At 37.7% G+C, this 15,249-nt stretch overlaps 1 protein-coding gene across 11 annotated transcripts in view; it reads right to left on the reverse strand.

The window, feature by feature from the left end:
- TENM2 (teneurin transmembrane protein 2) overlaps positions 1–15,249 on the reverse strand; it is a 1,251,785-nt gene that overhangs the window by 655,326 nt on the left and 581,210 nt on the right. The window contains exon 1 of one of the 11 annotated variants that reach the window (XM_043596437.1): positions 11,245–11,712. The exons of 8 other annotated variants lie outside the window; for them this stretch is intronic. In XM_043596437.1, the coding sequence (XP_043452372.1) occupies positions 11,245–11,290 (46 nt within the window). In that variant the 5' untranslated portion in view covers positions 11,291–11,712. Of the gene's footprint in view, positions 1–9,574; positions 9,744–11,244; positions 11,713–15,249 lie in introns of those variants that run through there. 2 more of the 11 variants (XM_043596390.1, XM_043596429.1) reach the window with 2 other exon arrangements.

Genomic DNA, 15,249 nt, shown 5'->3' on the forward strand with positions numbered 1-15,249 from the left:
CTTACTGAAACATTTAAGGAGAAGAGTTGGAAAAGACAGCAGAGAAGTATGATTTTGGGGGAAAAGATCCTCACATAAAATGAGATCCTCACATAAAATGTCCCCCAGGCACACCTAAAAATAAATCAATATATATTTATTCTGTATTATAATTTCTGAATCTCCACTTTATCTGTAATCATAGCACTCAGAGTCCATGCTCTTTTTAAGTAGTTCTGATAGCCAAGGTTCCACAGAGGGGAGTCACCACTTTTAGGCTTCACTAGAACAAGTCTACCATCTGTTATAAGTCACATCCCCACAGACTAAGGAGACAAACACAACTAAAAAGTGTACAACCCATCTAATAAAGAGGATGGCTCTGTTCTAGTACTTATGGACTTGGATCGATTTCAAGGAAGGTAAGGAGAGGTAGCGGGCGGGTGACACCTAAGATTACTTTAAACTTGTCCTTGAGTCAGACTTGAGTCCAAGCAAGGATGTTAATCCTTCTTAGTCTCTTGAAAGATGTGGTATCTTTTTTTTTTTTTACTTTATCCATGCATTATGATTGTTTATGCTTTTAAACATTCACTCAAGAGTTACCACTTAAATAAGCTTTGTGCTGCTACATATCTGATATGTAGGCATCATAATACATTAGTGCACAAGCTAGTACAAGGTTCCTGTCCCCACTGAGTCTAAAGGCTTATGTAGAAATGGGAAAACTGGGAGTTTTATAAATTGTGAACAGTGTTATAATAAAGGAAATACATTGTTAGAGAGTCACAGAGGGAGCTCCTAATTTAGATTTAGGGAATAGTAGTCCAAGAAAACTTCTGGGAGGAAGCAGAATTTAAACTGAGACCTAAAAGATGAATAGAAGCCAGCCAGGGGCACACTGGAATGTTGAAAGAAGAGAAGAGGATGAGCATTTGCAAAGACACAGTTATGAAAACTGGAAGAACTGAGAGGGATGAACAGAGAATGTAGGAGTTTGAGAGAGGAGATGTCAGGGCACGGAGGCAGGGGAGCTGATGCATGGGAGGCACCCAATTACACTGTAAACTCCTTGAGGACAGGAAATCATTGTCTCTTTCTCATTGAATAACGTGGCAGCAAAATAAGTAGACTCCCCATTGGAAGCACTCTATCAATATTTATCAATTATCTCTTGGTGATGACTGAAGCCACTCGAGCCTAACATTCGTTTAAACACTCCACAAGATCACTCTCCAAAAATGCTTGGTAGGTTTGTCTGTTTGTTTATTCAGGCAGCACAGGTTTGCTGAGTGTATGTGTATGTATTTAAAATTGTACTGCCCTCAGCGCCCTCCATCACTTCCTCCTGTCTTATTTCTAACAGCTCCCCTCTAGGCATTTGTGTTCGCAACCCTGGATTAGGATTTAGCATGGAGGAAAACACCCTTAAAATGCAATCCACTAGGGTGTAAATAGACAAATATGGGATTATGTTATTGATAAATTAGTTCCCAGGGTGAGTGATATTAATGTGTGCAAGATGTATTAAGATCAACATCATGCAACCTCAACTTAAATAAATGGTAATCATTTTTTTCTCAAATTCAGAGGATATCTGGAGCCCAACTGTGCTGTTTTCTCTCTATTGTCAGAGAGTTCATAGCTACATGCCACTATGTTTTACACTTTTTTGTGCATGACTTTTCTAGAGAAAAACTTGATAAACATGCTCAACTGTGCAGCAATTTGCTGAGCGGTCAACATTTTTAGCTTTATATATAAAATAAATCACAAGTTTCTAATATATTTTCCAACATCAGGGACATTTAGTTCATAAGAACAAACAGAATTGCAACATATAAATCATCAAGTCATTCATTTGTAAGAGTTGGGGAAACTGAATTGACAGCTAAAATAGAAATAGGTTTTGGATGTAATAGTCAAATGTTTGGAAACAATCTACCATTTGGTTCTGGTAACATTAAAATATCTTCAAAAAAGTGTTCGAGAGAATCACCATCTCATAATAAACCAGAGTTAAGTAATTATAACTTGAGTTTCTGTCAAGGCTCTTGCCATGTAAATGTTCATTTATCTGAAATTTGCTTAAAACAAATAGATTAGATTCATTTCAGGAACAAGAATGACATGACTTTTTTGTTAACACTGATTAATGATTTTGGTTCCTAATGTCATTAGTAGACTATTATCATTTTGCCATTTGAAAAATGGTCTCTAGAATCTCAAGGTCTCATCTAGATGTGAATGTTTGCCCATTTCCTATATTCTACTGACCTCTAGAGACTATAGGTGTGTGTATATAAATCACATACAATACGTGTTTATAAACACATACAACATATACATAATAAATGTTATATAGACTGAGGGAAAGAAGGATCTTTTTAAAGATGTTTATTTATTTATTTATTTGAGAAAGAGAGAGAGAGAGAGAGAGCGAGAGAGAGAGAGTTGCATGGGAGCTGAGGAAGGGCAGAGAGAGAGGAAGAGAGAGAATCTCAAGCAGGCTGTGCTATCAGCACAGAGCCGGATGCAGGGCTCGATCTCAAGAACCAGGAGATTATCACCTGAGCTGAAATTAAGAGTCAGATGCTTAACCGACTGAGTCACCCAGGCACCTTGAGAATAAAAGCCCATTTCATTTTAGAAAAATATGCACATATTATTTACATACATTTTCAAACAAGACCTTTAGGTGTATATGTTTAATAGTAAGCATGTTGATAGCACTTTCTCTATGTTCTCACAAGTATAGAACTCAAAGAAAAGTGAATTTTAAACAAACTAATCCTATCTTTGTTTTGTGACTTGCCAGCAGTAGGAAGTAACACAGAATTCAGGCACACCAGCTTGGCTTTCCCATAAAGCCAAATTTACTTTTAGTTGAGACTAGATCACTTCATGCGAGGATACCCTTCCCCCAAATCATACTTGTATTTCTTTCCCAGTCTTCCTCCTGACCCCATAAAGCGTATCAAATTTAGATGTATCTAGTGAGAGCTCAGATGGCTTTGTAACCTTTGAATTTTTTTCTCTTTGTTTCCAATTGTTAAATATATTCATAAGTGAAGCATTCAACATTAAAATAATTTCTAGTTCAGGACTAGATCATGAACTCCTTAAGAGTTATGTCTGGTTCATCTGGCATCCTGGTGCCTAGCACACTGAACATCAGATTGTGGGAAATTAATACTGTCACCTGGAGAAAAATACAGTATCTTACCAGGCATATGGCCACACTTTATCTTACTAGGAATATACCCATTATCTACCTTTAAATATTAATATAGTAGATAAAGATATTGATATAGATACTGTTACAGAGATAGAGATAAAAGTATGCACATATAGGGGCACCTGGGTGGCTCAGTAGGTTGAGCATCTGACTTTGGCTTAGGGCATAATCTCATGGTACATGGGTTCAAGCCCCACGTCAGGCTTTGTTCAGACAGTGCGAAGCCTGCTTCAAATTCTCTGTCTCCCTCTCTCTCTGCTCCTCTCCAACTCATGCTTGCTTTCACTCTTTCTCTCTCTCTCTCTCTCAAAAATAAACATTAAAATTTTTTTTTAAAAAGTATCCACATATAGACAGGAAACATATGCACGCATGTATGTGCATATAAACGTGCACACACATAAAAAGGATGAGGCATCTCCTATATACACAGAACTCATGACTAGATTTGTCAATTATTTTTCTAATAGTCATCAAAGTTTTCCACTTTCAGTACTGCGTACTATATTACTGTTCAAATTATATTTATATATGGGTGGAAAACTATTGGTCATTACACTACATCATCAACAACACCTCAGCATTTAAAAACTCGAAGTAACTTTCTTTCTAATACACTCAATTTTAATCTGGTAACACTATTTTTAGTATTAAGAGAGTTATAACATTTTTTTGCCATTTAGTATATTTGTGCTAAATATATTAGATAGTATATATTTTATCACTTATATTATATTATAGAATAGATTTAGAAACAGAAACATCTTACCAAGTTTTATTAGGCATCTTAAAGAGCAACCAGTTATTTATAGAAATGTTTGTCAAATAAGGGTAGTATAAGAGAAGAGTAGATTATTTACTAAGACATTGTTACAAAGTGGCAGATACGACTACAAGATTCTGAAAATGTCCAAGCCACAACTGATGTATAAGAAAAAGAGAGGAAATCAAATTCTGATCCTGTAGCAATATCCAGTAGGTGGAATCCTGTGTCCTGTTCTGCAAACTTGGAAAGTGGCTGGTAATGTCCATACCTATTCTGTGATTACAACCTCTCTCGAAAAGCCAGTCACACTTCCTATACTTTTACCATTTGAGCCTAATTCTGGTGTCTAAGAGGCTTTAAAGTCTTTGAAGTCCTCTGGGACTTTGACGACATACAGGGGGCGCAAATCCTAAATATAAATAGTTCTTCGAGGCAGTGAACTGATGATGGAAATGGGTGAGAACTGGTGTTGGAGATTAACTCAGTGGGGTTTGGGTACCAATAATCTACTTTTGCACTTAATACTGGAGTAATATGCTAATCAGAACCCTGATAACCTGCAGAAGGTATACTTGCGTGATCCAAGTGGCCTTATAAAATGCCAACTAGGCACAATATCCAACTAGTTAATTCAAAATGGTAGGTAGTTGGTCTGGATAGTAAGTGAGGGGAATGACATAAGCCAGAACAATGAAACCAATTACTTCACATCATTCAGGCAGGTCGATTTACTTTTTTTGCCTCTTAAACATGAGAGTAAAATAAATAGAAAGAGGGGCACCAACATTGAAATTTAGTCAGTGAATAATTGTAAATTTTAGTGGATTTAAATTTCAGTGAATAGCTTTAAAAACCTATCCACTCAGACTTTTTACATAATTAGGTCTTCTGAAAGATAATTCACTGGTTTGGATTTTGCTGCTCAAATATGCCCTCTATACCATCAGCAGAGGTGCCAATGATTAGAGAAATGATTCATGTCAGGTAGTTAGAGAAAAGACAGGGGAGTCAGAGAAGAAATCTGGATAATCCCCATGCTGGAAATTCAAACCCTGGATAATCAGGACTGTACTATACATGCAATTATGATTCTGTCCAGTTAAGAGAAATTTGTAATCCATTCAGTTTCAAGCCTATAAAGTCACATTTCTCAAAAACTTGTATTTTGGCCTCCAATGGCTTAAAAAGTTCTCCTTGCTAGATTGTCTCCAATTACAGAAATCCTTCCCAAGTACAAGGCTGCAGAACTATATTAAACCTGTAGGATACCATGTAGCTGGCTGTTTTACAGAGCTTTACAGCGCACGCAATCCCGATGCATGATGTAATACTACTGAAGCAATTCACTGCAATCTGATAACACTATTTGACCAACTCACAAATGTTGCCACGCATATGAGGTGCAAGGAGGCAATTGTCTTTGAATAGAAGGTTCAGAATAGTAAGAAAAGGGAAGTACAAATAAATTTACATTAACTTTAAGAATCCCTCCCCAATCCTAACACACACACAAAGATTTCATGGGTAAACAAAAACAGGACTGCTATAGATTCAATAGATTTTTGGTCTACACAGCAATAATGGAGTTACTGCAATAACCACAGATGTATGAGTTGGGAAAAGGCTTGTCCACAGCTGTCTATCAGAAGAACTGAAGTCAACGGGTGAAAAAAAAGCTCAAACGCAAGGCTCAACTTCGGTACTGCATCAAAATGTGGTTGATGCCTAGCAAATAACACTTAATAATAGAGTTGTAAATTTCCATTAGTGAACATAAGGGTGTGTGTATTATAGATTATAAGTGCTGATTTTTCTAGGGTTTTCAGAACTCTTTGAAAACACACAGAAGCAAAAACAGTCAAATGAGGCAGACTGGGGGAAACAGAAAAACAACAACAACAAAAAACAAACAGCTACATTCAAGGTACGAAACAATAATTTCTAAGCCTTTGGGATCTATTTTTTTCCCTTGCATTGTAATGCAGTCAAGTGCATGAGTGATGCCTTTTGTGTTTGATAATGTCAAGTGTGAATGTCATGGGCAGCCCCCATCTCTGATGGTATTAAAATGGTGGGAAGATAAAAAGCTTAGAGAAGTAAATGGAACAAATTAGATTAAAGTGGTTGGAGGACAAGGCGAAGCAATCATCTACAGCTTGGTTCCAAGGTGATGTTGGTAACCCTGTTCACCTGAATAGGCTGGTTAAATCAATTTCTGAGGAAAAGGGTGGCACTCCTCTTACTTAACTGTGCTAATAATTATTTCTGCTCCTTTTCATTATGAAGTTGACTGGATGGAAGAAAACATCTTGTATGTTAACATACACACTTTCATTATATAGTTAGGGGAGTCTCCACAGCTGAGTTTGTCAGTCAAATACACTATACATCTAAGAGTTTAAGGTAAGTTACTCAGGGTTTATAGGAAGTGACTGACACACAGACAATTCAGAGAGGTAATTAATTTCAAAAAAAAAATGAAGTATATACCTTCTCAGAAAGATGAAAACCCTTCTCAGAGAGATGAAAACCCTTAAAGATCATAAAAATCCATCCTAATCAATGACAGAAAAAAAGGGGGTGAACATAACATTAATTGATTATATACAGATAGTATGCAGAAAATATCACACCTTCTAACTTACAGGTCACATCTCTGACAAATAGTGGAGGTTTTTCTTATGAAAACAAATGCATATACACAAAATCCCTGCCTAATGAGGCCATGACATCTATAGTACATACGAGAAATTGCAATAATTACAATAAGGAGGCATTTCTCAGAACCACTCTCCCTCCCCTCAACATTGTTTCTCAACCTTACCACCTTGGTCTAGGCTAATGCAATAGAGAAGTCACTGGTTTCTGGCCTCTAGACAAAGGGTTCTCACTATTTTTTCAACAATGCTCCTAAAAAGTAAGGCAATATCTCACTAGTCACAATAGCTTCCTCAGCCACAATAGGATAGGCATTTTGGCATCTGTGGGGTGGGCAGGGGTGTAGTATGGACCCACTATTCCACTCTTTCTCCATTCCTTTTTCCAAAGGAATTCCTTTAGAAGCTTTCAGATCCCATCTTTTGAGTGGCTATTAAATACCTTGACCTGCCATTCAGGGCTCTCTATCATATTGCCATTACTCATTCTTTTTGGTGTTCTGTCCCACCTGACCCCTCACTTTGCTCATCAGGATTATTTTGTATTTTCACCTTTCACTCCTATTTCAAAGTCTACCACCCTCAGTATCCCCTCAACCTGCAGTGACCTTTTCTGTTCTGTTCTCTTAAGGAAGGAGTTAGAACTGAACACACTTTAACTCACTAGGCAATTCTCCAGGTATGGTTCACATCTTTTGTCTTCCTAAGGTTCTCACTGAAAAGACAGACATTTGTTGTTGTTGTTGTTGTTGTTGTTGTTGTTGTTAGAGGTACTACTTGGGACATTTAACTCAGGGTGCTTTGGGCATAGTCAGTGCTTGACAACTATAATGAAAACAGAGAACACCAAAAGTGAACAGCAAACAAACCAGAAAAAGAAAATCTCCCATCGAATTTTAAAGATTTTCTTATTTAAGAACAAAAAACAAAAAAATAAAAAAATAAATAACCACTATGGGTCGAGCACAAAAAATGTATTTGAATCAAAGCAAAATAACCAAAAAAAAAAAAAAAAGGACCATTCCTCCTACCCAGTGGACTTACAGTGCTAATTATAAAATAGGAGTAGTGGACACCCATGCATTCTAAATATAAACTCTTTTTCTCCCAGAAAAGAGAAATGAATGCATGTTAAATCAAAACATCCTCTGGAGCATTTCATACCTCAGGAATGAAAACTGACAAAGAAGGGCTTCAATGTAAAAGAAAAATCCACCAGAAAAGAGCTCGGACTGAGGGTAAGAAACACTGAAGGTTCACCACACAGGTTGTACCCCTGTCCTATCTGAAGGTGCTTTTGTAGTCTCCAAGGCTCCTCTTGCCTTGGGGGAAAAGAATGTGTATATATATATATATATATATATATATATATATATATATATATATATATTTACACACATACACTTCTCTTTGATCATTGAAATTGGTTAATTGAACATTTCCAAAAATAAATATTCCCACAGATAGAGGTCACTGGCTGCCTGAAATCGCATCTGTTCCTTCTGGGTACTAGAATCCCAGGCTCCTCTGGGACATCTTTGTCATTTTATCAAAGTGATTACCAGCAGAGTAGGGTCCCCTCAGCTTGTAGTGCTGATGTTTGCTCTCTGCATTCCTGTTTTCTCCATCCAGTTTTGTGGCTTTTGCTTTGGAAATCTGGCACTCAATATCCAATGTTAATTACATTTGCTAGGCTAAGGAAAATCCTATTGGACTAATTTTTCAAAATCATATAATGAAAGAACTTCAGTGACAAACCATGTAGGTTTTTGATTGTTTTTTTACGGATAGATCTATTAAGCACTTAATATTCAGGGGGAAAACAGTCTCAGAGCAATGAAATTCTATTACTTTAGAGGTTGCATGCTTTTAATTTCTTAATATTTCATTACATGTTGGCAACTGGTGCATATTTTTATAATGCGTTTGATCATTACTCTTCTCAGAGTATTCTATTTCAGTTCTTCCTCTGACATCATATTTGCATGTTAAAGGGTTTTAGCATTCAGGGATGAAATGTTCTGAATAGTAATGTGCAGTTAACTTGATTTTTTAAAAACGGAAAACAGCAAACAGACATTATATATAGGGACTAAAGAGAACAATCTCATAATTTTAAAATCCAACTCAAGTTTTAATAGCTTTCTATAGAACATCATAAAAGGTAATGATTCAATATTATTCATTAATTAGCAAATTATGCAAAATGCTATCAGCGGAGTTTGAGGAGAAGGCTCTTTTTCGTTGGCTTTTATAAGTCTACTGCATTTCTTTTTTTCCTGTAAAAAATGATCTTTTCTTTGCTCTCCAGCAACATCTACTGGAAAAGTCAGAAAAATGCTATTTATATGAATCAGATAGTTTGAGTAAGGATAGTTTTGGTTACCATCTGCTTAAAAAGTTCATGCTGAACTACCATCCAGTTTACAACTGAATTGTTTCTGCCCACTTTACCTCTACTGAAAAGGCAGAAGGGCAGTGGTTCACGGGCACAGACAGCCAAGCTACAACTTCAAATTTATCATCTCCTCACCTTGAAGAAGTCATTTTCATAAACAAAATTAAAACACATAGATGATGCAGACAACATATTTCTCCGGGCCCATCTTCTCAACACTTGCCACTTATTTAGGAAACAATCATCATCATCAGTGACAGCGTAACACTGAATAGTTGGGTAAAGTGGGAGTCAGAGAAAAGATTTTATGAGAGAAAGCTATGTCGAGACATGGACTGAATTTGAGAGGAACTACTTCAAGATTCTGCAAAGTTTCTTAAGTTGAAAAAAGAAAAGTACAGGTGATGTGATTTTAAAAACTCACTATGCTACCACCAGCATGACTCCATCAAACATGCTACAGCAGTTTCTTTTTCCCCTCGCCACATCTTTCTCTGCTCTTTTCACCATGATGGAAAAATGAAGTTTCCCCACACCTGTATGAGGGGTCTTCCTTCAGAACTTCTGTTGACTATCTCTCCGTGATGAAGTCTGATGAGACCCATCGTCTGTTTGGTCTCCACTCCCCAAAATTCAGCAGCTCCTGATGTGTACTCGTAAAATTGGATTCACGTGCTGCACCCACAAAATGCCATTAGATGGTCTGGCAAACACAAGACACGCCAAAGTAAGGTGCTGAGGAGCAAGACCAGTTTGGAAACTCAGGAAGAAAAAAAATCTTATCACAAAATACATACATACAATATCCTCTCATTCATGGTTGCTGGCTTCAACAATGCCACAGTATAGCAGCTCCTTCTAGGACCAAACCTTGTGTAGGCATTAAAGTCACCTTTCTAGATCTCATTCCGGAGAGGCATTTAACAGAATTTCAGACTTTTAATATTCAGATTTTCCCATCCCCAAAAAATTATCTAAAAAATTAACTCAAATATTTTAGGTAACATCCTAGGTTAAATACCTGGATATAATTTGGATTTCTATTATCCTTAAATAAAAACTCTGGCTAATTAGTTTTTTTCCTCTTGCTTTTTTTTTTTTTTTTTGTTTGCATTCCCAAATCTCAGTTCATAAATGCCAACAATAAATTTTAGTAGCAAAGGCAATGAACACAAAATCAACGAAGATTGAGGTTAAAAATAAATTATCAAAACCTTAAAACAACAGCAGCAGTAATAAAAATCAGGTACCGGGAGACTACAGTATATTGCATTTTGTGTTTGTTCAATGTTAAAATAGATGTGAACCTTTTAAGCTTCATCCCAAAGCTCTTTAAAGGAGAAATGCCATCAAATATAATCTACAACTCTCATTCACAGCACACAAAAGGGACAGCTTCCTAAAAGCCACCTACAGCGAAAGTCCACATGTATTCTATATTTAGGGTCCTAATGCAAAGTTCCAACTTGCACCTGATAATTAGCCCCCTTCATTATTGAGCTGCTTAAAATCCAGGAAGGCTTACCAAACAGCACCTCCAGAGTTAACTCCCACTTCAAACTGTCATAATTCAGTTATCCTAATTATTTACTGGATCCTTTTCTAAAACATGCCCTAACCTGATGTTTTAACTTCATATTTCATTTGGGACAACACTTAATCTCCATTTATGAAACATCAACCTGACACAGGTTAAGGAGATATAACCTGACAAGATCCAAACGAAACACACCCCAGCAACTAGACTTAAATAAACTCTACCCTTGCTTAAACCTCCAGTGAAAAATTATTATAACACATCAGAAGTTCAGTTAGAAGAAAAATTTCAAATGCCAGCTCCCTCTCAGGGTTTAAGTCCCGGAGTTCAAAAACAGGATCAATTGGATTATTTTTCCCCGTTAGCTGTTTAGAATTTAACATAATGCAAAGTGCTATTCTGATCAAAATCATCTTTGTCGTCTCTCTCCTTAAATAAAACGGAGGAGAAATCATTCAGTATAAATGCATTTACTATACAAATCTATTTTCAATTGAATTTGCTGCATGCTCTAATTCATCAAAATTAATACAGGTACTTTCTATGTTAAACAAAAGGAAGCCGACTGAAAAATCAGCTTCTGCTGCAGATGCCTTTCTCAATTACAAAACGGTGAAAACAGAGATTTAACTAAGCCACTCGGTCAAACCCTCCGATGGGCGCTCTTACCTGTCTCAGCTGAAGGCTTCCTTCCCTTGTTAGCAGCGTGCAACATCTCTAGCTCGCCCCAATCCTCACCACCGGTCTCCAATTACACCGCTAAATCCACCCCCCTGCCTTTTTTTTTTCTCCCTTTCTTTCTTTCTTTTCTTTCTTTTCTTTTCTTTTTTTTTTTCCTTTTCCCTAGCAAGAAAATGCTTATTGAAAGTGATTAGTTTTTGTTGTCCCTTTTAAGTCCCTCCTGCGGGAAGGAACAGGGGAGCAATGTGACGCCACCTTTTAATCTTTTGTAAGAGTGAAAAGGCAGAAAAGGAACGCTCGATCAAACTGAGCTGCACACATGACTAAAACTCGCAGGAGAGGCTGCCGCTGCCTGGCGGAAGCACCGCTAGGCTTGAGTGTAAGAACAGAGAAGAGGAGAGAGTCAATGGAATGTGACAACGTATGTGCATCAAAGGCAGGAGGAGAGAGAGAACAATGAACGAGGGAAAAGCCAGTGAGGAGAGAGGGAGAGAGGGAGAGAGGGAAAGAAGGCAGAGAGAGGGAGAGAAGGAGAAAGACACACACAGAGAGAGAAAGAGACAGACAGAGAGAGGGAGCGAACACGGAGAAAAGACAGAGCGGGTTTCAGGCAAAGGATTCTGAGAATAAAGCCACAGTGCAGTGTCTGGCGGCTTCTGTTTTTATCTCAGCGAGCATGATACCCTGCCTCTCTCATTTAGAAACACATTCGTGTATCCTCCAGGTTTGAAAACTGAGATAATCGCAATGTGTCTCTGGTTTTGTCTGATTGGTATTTAACTGTGCGGTGTACCTGTGATTTTTAGGATGCATTTATGTGCAATTTATTTCACATATTTATTTATGTAGTCAAAAATGAAAGCTGCTAATTTCTATGGCAATTTGCAACGTAGTTTTACTGGCAGATGGAACTCTACTTATCATAACTGCTGACAAACTGCCATGGGTAAACAAAAGAAGAAACAAACGCTTCGTCTTGATAATTGTCTTTAAAAGAAAAAGCCCACACCAAAAATATTATCACTTGCAAAAGCTATGTTGCCTGGTTAAAGTTTGAAAGGTGGTTTCTCTCTATTAGTTTTATTAATAAAGGCAAAATAGAAGGGAGGGCGAGATGTTTGAAAGAAAGGTGTTGGAAAAGAGGCTATTAGGAAAGTGAAAGCCTAAATTCTTTCTGGTTTCCCTCCAAATGTGACAACAGGCTTGCCTTCTTGAGTCCTGGAACAGAGTTTTCGAGTCACTATTTCCATAGACTTTTACTGCATCCTTCTGCCTTCCCGTACCATTTTAAAGTAGGTTCCATTTTAAAAATAAAGTCGAAAAGAAATGATTTCCTACATCAAATTGTTTCAAATGGTGTTTCACCAGCGTTGTTCCATTTCTACTCGTCATCTGCCACATGGGGGCTAGGATTACACAGTTAAATTCCCTAAGTGACCTCTTTTATAAGGATGTAAATTATGGATTCCAAGGTCAAGTGTTTGGTGTAAGTTATTGGTGAAAATAACTGCTTGCTTTCCATAGTAACCTGAGCTAGTGTGGTAGTAAGCCAGCAGGAAGAGGAAACACCCAAGCTTTTGACTGACCAGATTTTTGAAATTAAGCAATTCTAATAATGGAAAATAAATCCCATGTGTCCTACTTATAACAGTTATTATTTTGGAAAAACTAAAAATAAAAACCCACTCAGTCATTTCACTTCAACTGTTGTGTATCCCACCAGCATACCCAAGGACTCTAGGCTACTCATATTTTGAAGATCCTGTGTAAGCCACCAGATACAGTGAGAGAGCTGGTCCAGGAAAAAGGCCTTTCTCCACCCCGGCCACGGTGTTGTATCAAAAGAGGGACTGCTTGATCTTATTAAACTCGAAGTGTTATAGTTTTTGTGGTTTGCCAATCGGAGGGTATGTTTTTAGCTTGGGCCCAAATACAGAAGTAACAATCCCCCCGCTCCCTCCCTGCAATGCGATCAAGATGAAGCCCTACTTATCATTAAGGCAGAGCAGAGAATGGAGAACACACAGGGGCTGAACAGAAGGCAGCTGGCCAGAGAACAGAGAATGCTCAGATGTAGCAGGGAAAGAAAGCTGCAGGGCCAGCGAGTCACTAGGGAAGTGGTGCCCTGGTAAATCCAAAATTCTCTGCAGACATTGCACAGTGTATTGGAAGCAGCCTCCTTTAAATGACATTATTGATACAGGTTCTATAGTTAAAATTAACTTTATACAAGGGAGTAAGCAGACTGAGAATTTTCTGCTAATAAAAATAAAGACTGTTACAAGAATACAACTATTTCAGTGCAATAAAAGCAGGGAGGGGCCCCCGGCTTATCGAATAGGATCAGAAAGACGTAGTCAAGGAAAGATAAAAATAAATCAAGGTGACGAAAAGATTTTTTTTTAAAGTTATAAATGGTTGTCAGTGTTGTTTATTTTTACCATTTCTTTGGTCAGGAGGTAGGTACCCTGAGTAGACATCACTTGCAGTTGGATATAGGTAATGTATTCTTAAGATATCTTGAGTTAAGGGGGCTATACAGGGTGCCAAAGGTGGCCCAAATCATGTTATTATTTCTTAATAGAATATGACTTTTTACGAGACATCTCCCCATGGGACAGCTTTATGCTCATGTGTTTACACTGTGAGTATATAGTGGTTAAGTGCTCAGTTTTTGGAACCAGGTTGCCTGGGATTGAATCCCAATTCCACCACCTGCTTGCTGTGTGACCTTGACCAAGTTATTTTGCCTTTCTGTGGCTGTTTTATCTTAAAATGGGTGTAATGATGATACCTGCTTCATGGGGCTGTCACTGGGAATAAATAATACATGTGCTGTTGTGAGTTCTGTTCCTATCACATAGCAAGTGCTTCATAAATGTTACCTCCTATTAGGAAATCCTCCGAAGATATTATTTTAAGTTTCTTTATTTATTCTGAGAGAGAGAGAGAGAGAGAGAGAGAGAGAGAGAGAAAGAGAGAGAGAGAGAGAGAACGCCTGAGCAGGGGAGGGGCAGAGACAGAACGAGGGAGAGAGAATCCCAAGAAGGTTCCACACTGCCAGCACAGAACCAAAAGCGGGGCTCAAACCCACAAACTGTGAATTCATGACCTGAACCAAAACCAAGAATTGGGCGCTTAAATCACTGAGCCACCCAGGCGCTCTGAGATTTTTTTAATAGCTAAAATAGATGATATTGTAGCATCTCAAAATAGCCAACTCTCGAAGACTTCTTCCCACTCGGACCTTCCTTATAAGTTCTAGTTGATCAAACTGCTTCTAGGTCTTTCCACTTGGATAATACACTTAAAACTCAACAAATTCTATAACCAAAGTCATGATCCCACTTCTCAAAGCAAGTTGTAGTTCTCCCAGTTTACTCACCTGTGTCAAGTGTATTATACATTTGTATACATTTGTACACATACAAATGTATACATTTTAGAGTCACCCAGAGCTCCTTTCTTTCTATTCTTTCTCATCATTCAATTATCAATAACTATCAAATAGCACCACACCCAACTCCTGTGTCTTAGAGTTATTATTTCATTTCCAGACTTCTAGTACATTTTCAATCTGGGTACTTTGGTCTGGACTATGGTAATAACCTTATAATGTAGCACTTCCCCATGCTTTTCTCTCCTGCAATACATGAAGAGTGGGGAAACACAGTACGCCCTCCCCTGCAGACACTTCTAAGGTCCTGACAAAGACCAAACTAAATTGTTACACCAGTGCCTTTCCCCTTCTCAAGAAAGCACTTGGAATCTAAGCGAAAGAAGGCGACATTATTCTAGGGATGACCTTGAATCTGCTCTAATGGATAAAACAGCTAATCTTTGGCTAACCAATTCTTTACTATTAGTAGTTTATTAGTTGTGATGCTTCTCAGAACTGTCATGACACAGCTATTGAAAACAACCATTTTAAGAGGTTTTTCTTTTATTCTCCCAATTCATCCTTCACAAGCCAGAATAACCTTCTTAAAATGC

This window comes from Prionailurus bengalensis, chromosome A1 (genome assembly GCF_016509475.1).
Source record: "Prionailurus bengalensis isolate Pbe53 chromosome A1, Fcat_Pben_1.1_paternal_pri, whole genome shotgun sequence".
NCBI classification, from domain to species: domain Eukaryota; kingdom Metazoa; phylum Chordata; class Mammalia; order Carnivora; family Felidae; genus Prionailurus; species Prionailurus bengalensis.